General features: G+C 32.8%; 2 protein-coding genes and 1 non-coding gene across 3 annotated transcripts; 2 read left to right on the forward strand and 1 right to left on the reverse strand.

Annotated features, from left to right (window-relative positions):
* The first annotated feature begins 1,285 nt into the window (after positions 1 to 1,285).
* Positions 1,286 to 2,676, forward strand: LOC145570178 (uncharacterized). The gene is made up of 2 exons (XM_081629201.1): positions 1,286 to 1,949; positions 2,042 to 2,676. The coding sequence occupies exons 1-2, from the start codon at positions 1,298 to 1,300 to the stop codon at positions 2,674 to 2,676; spliced, it is 1,287 nt and encodes a 428-aa protein (XP_081485327.1). The 5' UTR covers positions 1,286 to 1,297.
* Positions 2,677 to 3,477: 801 nt separating this feature from the next.
* Positions 3,478 to 6,121, forward strand: LOC145584211 (uncharacterized). Its single transcript, XM_081641109.1, has 4 exons — positions 3,478 to 3,683; positions 4,686 to 4,789; positions 4,897 to 5,015; positions 5,907 to 6,121. The coding sequence occupies exons 1-4, from the start codon at positions 3,509 to 3,511 to the stop codon at positions 6,025 to 6,027; spliced, it is 519 nt and encodes a 172-aa protein (XP_081497235.1). The 5' UTR covers positions 3,478 to 3,508; the 3' UTR covers positions 6,028 to 6,121.
* On the reverse strand, positions 3,932 to 4,005 carry TRNAN-GUU (transfer RNA asparagine (anticodon GUU)). Its single transcript has one exon. It is a non-coding gene; the product is annotated as a tRNA-Asn (tRNA).
* Positions 6,122 to 9,316: the final 3,195 nt, after the last annotated feature.

A 9,316-nucleotide genomic window follows, 5' to 3' on the forward strand; every position in this document is an offset into this window, starting at 1 on the left:
ATATTTAAAATACAGTGGAAATGCGATAGTGGGTACGGGCATGAAAGCAGCTGAACTTTGGCGACAAATATCTGCGGCGTACGACATGGTTCAAGCTAAGAAGCCAGAAATACTACCACCCAGAAATGCGAAGAGTTTGGAGAACCGTTGGAGAAGGATGGCGGCAGATGTACTGTTATGGACAAGTTGTTATGATGAAGCGGGTCCGTTAACTGGAAGTGGATTCAACGAAGTTGATCGAATTCAAAAGGCCTCGAAGTTGTTCCATATATCAGCCAAACCACCACACAATTTTGTTTTTCCCCACGCTTGGGAAATGATAAAGAATGAACCAAAGTGGAGGCCGAAACTCAGATGGGCATTGTCACTAAAGGAACGACAGGATTGTCAACTGCGTCCGGAAGGGGACACCGAGGATAGCAGTGGAAGTGGAAAGAGATCGAGAACTAACAGTGAAGCTGAAGGAGATGTTCCCGTTGGTGGGTTTTCATCAGGAGGTATACCCAGACCCGACGGGGTAAAAAAAGCAAAGGCTAAGCGTAAGGGAAAAGCTATTGCTCATGATAGTGCAATTTTAAGTATTGGTGAACAGATACAGGCTTGTACTGAAGTTAGAAGCTTTGAGGCAAATTTACGGCAGCAAAGGTTGGAGCTTGAAAGGGAAAAGGAAAAGAGGAAAAACAAACAGGTCGAATTACAAGAGAAGAAGATGAAATTTGATATGTTGCAAGCAATTATGTCCAAAACGACGCCACTTACACCAACTGAAGAAGCGTGGAAGGAGGAACTAATTCAAGAAGTGTATGGTGGAAAGTAGAGTAGTTTATTATGCATTATGATTTCAAGTATTTTGTTTATTTTATGTTGCAATGAATTAATTTTTATTATTAATTATGTTCCAAAAATTTATCAAATTATATTACATTTTCATATATTTTGTTCAATTATGAGTGAAGTACTAGCTACTGTGTGTAGATTTTGTCTTATACAATTATGAGTCAAGTGGTTGGTTTTATCAACCATTGAACTGTCAAATCCCAAAAAGTAGTCAAGTCCAATTGTAGTTTTTGTTTTATACAACCATTGAGTAGTCATTTCATACATAACTTCAACCGTATGACAAGCATTGGTATTGATTATTAAGAATTGAGTAGTCATGTATTTTGTTTTTACTATACATTGAGTAGTTAGTTCACACTCAGTTGAAGGACATGCACTGATAACATTTCCTATTTAAAGGTGTGAAATCCATAAATTGATCCACAACACCAAAACATTCAAAAACCAAACACAAAAAATGTTTTCCATAAGCTCAACCTCAAGCTCAAATTCTTCTGATTCAGATCAATATGCGGAATTTGATAATCTAGTTGACGAATTTGTCACAAATCACTTACCTAACATAATGCTTCCTCAACCACCTCCATCCGAGACCGAAATTGTAAATGAAGATGAAACAGTCCCGCAGCATAGGGGAGATAGAGAAAGGGAGAAAGGGCATTTGCAATTGTACAATGATTACTTTGCAATAAATCCTGTGTATTCCGAAAATCAGTTTCGTCGTCGATTTCGAATGCACAAACCTTTATTCTGTCGGATTATGAATAAAGTGGTTGAGGGCGATCCGTTCTTCCAGCAGCGTAGGAATGCAGCTGGTAGGCTTGGCTTATCACCTTTGCAGAAATGCACCGCTGCAATAAGAATGTTAGCGTACGGTGTTGCTCCGGATTCCGTAGATGAATACATACGCATGGGTCAAACAACATCTAGAAAATCAATGCAACATTTTACTCAAGGGGTGATCAAGCATTTTGAGGCCGAGTACTTAAGAAGTCCAACAGATGAAGATTTAAGGAGAATCCTTCACCAAAATGAAATGCGTGGATTCCCGGGCATGATCGGTAGCATCGACTGCATGCACTGGGAGTGGAAGAACTGTCCTATGGCTTAGCACAATACGCAGGTCGTAGCAAGAATGCAACCCTTATCCTCGAAGCTGTTGCGGATCAAGATTTATGGATTTGGCATGCATTTTTTGGAATACCCGGCTCTTGTAATGATCTTAACGTCCTATACCGCTCTCCGGTGTTTGACGATGTTTTGAAAGGTCGGGCACCACCAATTAGTTTTATGGTAAACGGCCATGAGTACAACATGGGATACTACTTAACAGATGGTATATATCCGAACTGGGAAACATTTATACAAGGTATCACATATCCTCAACTCCAGAAGGACAAGTTATTTGCAGATAAACAAGCTGCAGCTCGGAAAGACGTTGAACGTGCGTTTGGAGTTCTACAGGCTAGGTTTGCCATATTACGACAACCCTCACTTGCTTTCGACGAAGACATTTTGAGCGACATAATGAAAGCTTGTATCATTATGCACAACATGATTGTCGAGGATGAACGACACAATTACACTCGTGCCGAAGTTTTGAAAAGGTATTACGAAGAAAATCGCCCTCAGCTTCATAGAGCAAGGTCCGGTCCGAGTATAAGTGCCACAGTGAATAACAACGAGCCTTTCGAATTTGACGTTGGCCGACCACCAAACGTTGATTTTGACGCGTATATTCAAAGAAGAATTACCCTGCGTGATAGCCAAACCCATTTTTCTTTGAAAGATGATTTAGTTGAGCATATTTGGCAAAAATACGGTCGTAATGAATAAATAGTTTTGTAATCGTTAATTTATTTGGTTTGTATGATTGGTGTACGATCATTATGTTCCAATGTTGTAATCGTTAATGTTGTACTAATGAAAAATGAAATTTCGCATAAAATAATGACACAAATAATTAATATTGTACTTCTAAATAATTTAATCAATAAAAAAATTTAGTTAAGAATAAATATTATTATTTTATTAAAAAATACATTTTGCAAAAATTAATATTAAAAATAATTAATATTGTACTACTCATAAATAATTTAATCAATACAAAATTTTGTTAACAATAAAATTAAGAAATACTAAATTACAAATTTAATGATGTGTAGGAGAGATAAATATTGGTGGGGTATAGGGTTAAAAATAGGAGAGAGAATGGTGGGGATTATAATTTTTGACCATTGGTGTAGAATAAAAATGACCAAGAAAATGCCCATGGGGAGGAGGAGTGAGAAAGTGGTTAGAGAGAGATTGGACAACCAAAAAAATGCCCATTAGTGGCAATGCTTTTATAGTCAAGGTGAGGAACTTAATAAAAACGGAATGAGTACGAAACAAAAACAGTAAAGATACTCCGTATGTAGGTACGTCAACACATAGCAGGAGTCTGAGATGTGGTACACGTGTTAGGTGTAGGGCCATTTGCATGAGCTGCCCATTGTATTTCCCTGAATACTATGTTCTCTTAACTCATCTTCCCTTATATACAGCCCTAAATCAATCCAACAAACACCATTTGTCTTGATCCACTTTCAAAATAATTACTCTAAAAAAAAAATTAAAAAATCTTTCTAAATAATAAAAACATACCAAAGGAAAAAAGAAAGAAAAAATGAAGGTGATGATAGCACTTGATGAAAGTAAAGGGAGTTTTTACGCTCTAAACTGGGTTTTATCCAATGTTTTGAAGCCTGTTATTTCAACTGAAAATGAAGAAAGGGAGAATTTGGTGTACTTGGTTCATGTCAACCTTCCTTTCCAAACTTATGTCTATCCTGCCGGACCTGGTTTGTTCTCTTCTATCTTCTTTCTGTTTTCTTTTTTTTGAAACATTTTTTTACAGTTCATATCATAATGATAGAAGAGACGATTTGAGGCTATTTTAAGATTGTTGATTTGAAGTATTTGTAAAAAATAAAAAAATAAAAAAAATTCAAGTACTCGTATATTATCATGATAAAAATGATATCAACCTCCTTCCAATTTTTATTACAAATTTATTTAAAAAAAATAAATTTAAAAACTTAATTTTTTACGCTAGAAGGAGGGGTCGAACCTCCGACCTTGTGGTTAACAGCCACACGCTCTAACCAACTGAGCTATTCCAGCTTTTGATATTATATTTCGTAATAGCTCATTTGTTCTTATTTTTTTACATACGGAATAAATCCCTCTATTTTTAAATACTTGCTTCACTTTTCTTTTCCGGCTGTTTTTAAATACTTTTCCATTTCCTTTTATAAAAAACTTTTACAATATTTAATTCATTTTTGATATTTAGTGGACCCAACATAACTCTCTCTCTCTCCTCCTATTCTTCTACTACTTTTGCTTTTTACAATTTTTTATTTTTTCAAATACCCCACTACCTACATATTTATTACTTTCTTCAATTTCTCCTAAAATTCCGCGCATGAAGAAATGTAGTAAGTATTTAAAAACGGAGTAGATTGCAAGTAAAGCATACGGAGTATTTTGCAAATTTGGCTCATTGGCTGTTCTTTCAACGAGTGATAGTCCATTTTAATTAAATTGTGCAATTATTTCTAAATTGCGCATTAAATTAAATATCTATAAATTGAATATTGTGTCATTGTGTGTGACAATGTATAAGCAATTGCTTATACGACAATTTCTGTCTTAGAATCTGTTAAAGTTCAATTTTTAATTAAATAAATGGTGCAGTTTTGGCAAAAATAAATAAATGGTGCAATTGTGCTATTTCTAAACAGAGTACTCTGTATCAAATATCTAAAAATTGTGTATTGTGTGTAAATTTGTATATGCAGTTGTTTATACGACAACTTCGGTCTTAGAATCTGTTAAGCACGCACAAGAGCAAATATCGGCAGGTATATTTGCTCGGGCTATGAAAAGTTGTAAGGATTTGAAGGTGAGTACAAAATTAAATAAGGAGAATGTGCTCTTAGCTTAATGCAGTATTATCAATGATAACACTAACTTGATGAATTAATTATGGATTGACAATATTGAACATAGATTAAAGCAGAAGCATTGACTTTGCGTGGTGAACCAAAGGAAGTACTTTGTCAAGTTGCTGAGCAGAAGCAAGTTGACCTGTTGGTTGTAGGTAGTCGCGGTCTTGGCGTGCTGAAAAGGTGAATATATAACTCTACTTTACTCCATATAAGCTAAATGTTGCTTATTGTCGCGGACTCGCGGCTTTGTTGGCAAACATTAGAATATCCGCCAAATAAATGAATTTTTAAATCTGACGACATTTCTGTAAATATATTGAAAAATGTGGTAATTTATTCAGTACTTATGGTCAGCTAGCCAATTACTATTTGCAACTTGCATTTACTGTTTGGTGAGAGAATTACACATGTACCCCTCAATTAGTATATGAAAAGACGTACATACCCCTTTACTGGTACTTAGAAAAACGATTATATTCCCAGATAAACAAGAGAATAACTGAGCACAACTCTTAGAATAGTTTATTGATGATGACCTCGAATAAAGTCTTAGAGGGTGATACTCGAGACCTTGAGTTCGTTGAATACTGACATGCCATTGCCGTTTGTAGTTCTCTCCATGTATTAATTGGGTTATGATAGATTGGTAAGCTTTGTGGATCGGATAATATTTAGATAATAAAATATAATTTAGTTGAATTCAAATCACATAGTTAAGTGAAAAAATAATAACATTTTTAGTTTTAATTTCTACTATTATTAGAAAAGTTATTGATAGAGTATAAAACATATTACTGGGCCTCAACCATAATAATGTTATATACTCTATCAGTTATTGGTTGAGGCCCAGTAATATGTTTTATACTCTATCAGTTATATTTGGTATAGAACTTCTTTACCTTGTTTTAACTTTATTGTGAGATAATCACCGTTCAAATAATAAAAACCTTTAAAGGTGGAGGAGTAATTTAGTTTGCTAATTACCTATAATGTGAATATAGTATGATTATGATTTGATTTTCAAAATAATTCTGAATTTCTGATTGATCTGAAATAATGATGTACCTACAGGGCCTTCCTGGGAAGCGTTAGTGATTATTGTACGCACCATGCACATTGTCCTGTGCTGATTGTAAAGCCGCCTAAGGAGTTCATCAACAATGAAGAATTGCCCCAAAAAACAGCCGCCTAAGACGATGAAGAAACTCTAATATACAAGAAATATAGTTAATATTTGCTTGTATCTTTTCTTGAATATGTAAGTGTTGACTAGTATGACTGCAAGAGAACATTGTCTCATACTCTGAATTGAGTGTGTAGTTTTTCTATTGTTGGACAATATAGGCTACAAGTCATGAATTTTCTCTTTATATAATACTTACAGTCTTACATATTTATAGGGTTGCTGTTTAATCTGTATAATATAGGCTACAAGTCATATGAATGTTTCCATTGTTGGACAAATGGACAAACATATTTGTTTCGCATTCTTATGGTTTTATGTTTTTAAGTTTTTTGTTTTTTAAAATCATATGTTGATATATACATGTATCATATAATGAATCAAAAATTAGTTAAACTTATTAAAATCATCGTAATTTTTAAAATGACAACAAACTAGTGAAAACACATTTAATTTTTCTTGATTTTTAATTTTTTTTTTTCAACCGAAAACAAAAAACAATGCTAAATAAGTCCGACTTCTTTTGGGATTTGGTGTGCGTGCGCGCGTGTTTTTTTTTTTTTTTTTTTTTTAAATAATTGAAGAATTGTAATTTGGTAATTAAAAAGAGTGTGACTTGAGATTTTTCTTTTTGTATTGATAGAAATGTGAGTTTAGTAAGTTAAATAAATTAAAGGGTCACATAAATTAAATGATTTAGGTGCATTCTTTTTACCTATAATTATTTTAATTTAATTTACGGAACAATTGAGAAAAAAAATAAAATAAAATAAAGTGAGCATATAAACAACAAATTAAATTATCATACATAAGGTTGTACAAATGTACAATGTATGAGTTGGTCATGTGAGAGTTTTAAGTTCAAGACAAATTCTTATATGTGGATGGTTACACCATGTGGTCAATTAGGGTTACTTTGTTAGTGTTATAAAAGTTACTTCGTTTGTGTTATAAGAGTTACTAGGTCAGTGTAACAGGGGTTATAAAGTCTTTTTTAAATTTAATAATATCATTCATTGTTGCAGAATGCAAGATTGGGGATCTTTGTGGGACTGTGTGAGTTACTTCATCAGTGTTATAGGGATTATTCGATCAGTAAAAAAGGGGTTACGATCAATATTATAGGGGTTACTTTGTTATTTTATAAGTGGTCACACGATTTAGCCAGCCGCACACAGGACGAATTATTAATTGATAGTACAGTTTGGGGTTGATCGATGGCAACTTTTTGGTAGTGTGTTGATTATTCCGCAAAATATACCTCATGAGTCATGACTAATCCAACAAAACGAGTACTTTATCTATGTATTTTAAATTACAACGTTTGAGATTTTGCACTATTTACACTTCTTTAGTTACCACCACCTACTATGATTTACGGAGTATATGTTAAAAAAAACATAGATTTTGGTTAGATTTGTCCTGATTTGTACTAATCGTAATTAAAGAAATTTACGATGTTGTGACAAGCTTGAAAACCCCAACGTTGCAATTAAAAAAATGGATTAAGTAGTACAAATTAATATTTGTTTTTTATACTCACTCCATTTCGGAATAATGACACACTTTCTTCTTTTGAGCGAATTTCATTTTTTAAATGTAAAAATACAAATTATTTGAAATTTTGTGTAGAACTACCCTAAAGATAGGGTAGTTCTAAACAAATAGAAAAAAAAAATGGACAGTTGTTCACAAATGACCCTATCTTTAGGGTAGTTCTATACAAAATTTCCAATTATTTATGTAGTTAAACTAAGTTAGGTTGGATTCAAATCGAATCAAATCGGTGTCAAATAGTTAACTTATAAGGACCCGTTCTCTTCACCTTATTTTTGCTAAACTAAAATTATTTTTATTGAAAGAAAATTATATATGCTGAACTTAAATTATTTTTACTGAACTTAAATTAATTTTACTGAAATGAAATTATTTTTGCTGAACTGAAATGATTTTTACTAATTTTCTATTATAATTCTTCTTTAAGAAAACTAAATTTTACTAAGCTGAACTTATTTTTACTAAAATGAAATTATTTACATTGAACTGAAAATAATTTTACAAAATTGAACTTATTTTTAATGAACTGAAATACTTTGTATTTAGATGAAGAGAACAGAGCCTAAGAGCAGCTTCAATGGCAAGCTAATTTGACAATTAGCTTATCATTCCACATAAGCTTTTAAGCTAATTATCACTTTAGCTACTTTTTGCTCCAATTACCGGCTATTAGCTTAGTAGTAGTTGTTGAATAAAAAATACACGGAAATAGGGTGTTATTTGCATTTTATTTTGGCAAGTTTAATTCCCAAGCAAATTAGCTTGGCAAAGTTAATTTGCTTAGCCAAGCTAATTGAGTTATCTAACTCCAATAATCAAGCTAGTAGCCAAAAAATTATTGAAATTACAAGCAAGTCCCTGTCTACAACCATTGGAGTTGCTCTAAGTCAATTTGGCTCGGTTTTCGAGACCTCTAAAATTAACAATCACCAAAGTACAAAACAACTAAACAAGTAACGAAAAGAACAGTAAAATTAAAATGTCTACAGAAAATAGAGTAGACGCACAAATTGGTGGTAATTTACCTGAGATTGAAGGATTTCCAAACTTCGCTGCGATGTTAGAAGCTGATGCCATTTTCATAGAGAAAACAAACTCGTTGATCTTCGAGGATAACATTGAAACTGCATATTCTGGAACCCTACTTCAATCAATCGTAAGCTCCCATTAATTTATTTTCTTGCTTTTTAAGTGCTTTTTATTCAATTGATTGTTATTTAGGCTTGTTGTTATATTTTGAGATTCAATGTTCGTTCAAACCTTTAAATTCAGTTTTTTATTTTTTTTATTTTTTATTTTATTTAGCTTTTTAATCGGAATTACATTATAAATTCAATACCCTTTTTGTGTAATAAATGTTTTGCCAATTTCAATGTTACCGTTTTGGCTTTATAATTTAGGTTTGCTTGTTTAGAGTTTGATCGTATTACCGGTTTGTAACGATTGAAGTCGAATCAAGAGCTTATCAATGAAGTGAATTCAATGGTGGGTAACAATTGGTATTGTGGTTGTAGACTTGTAGTTGAAGTAGCTCAAATTTGGGATAATTGATCAATTTGTGGAAACACGATGACACCCGATTTTGGTCAACTTTTTATGTATAAGGTGTTTGAAATTTGAAGTAGGATTAGTTTATGAGAAGTTCAGATGATTTCTGTCATTACTTAATCATTCAGGATTCAGGAAAGCTATGTGGAATACGAGTCTTTACTATAACAAAAATTTTGAAGTGTGTTTAGCG

Source organism: Chenopodium album, chromosome 2 (genome assembly GCF_948465745.1).
Source record: "Chenopodium album chromosome 2, dcCheAlbu1.1, whole genome shotgun sequence".
NCBI lineage: Eukaryota > Viridiplantae > Streptophyta > Magnoliopsida > Caryophyllales > Amaranthaceae > Chenopodium > Chenopodium album.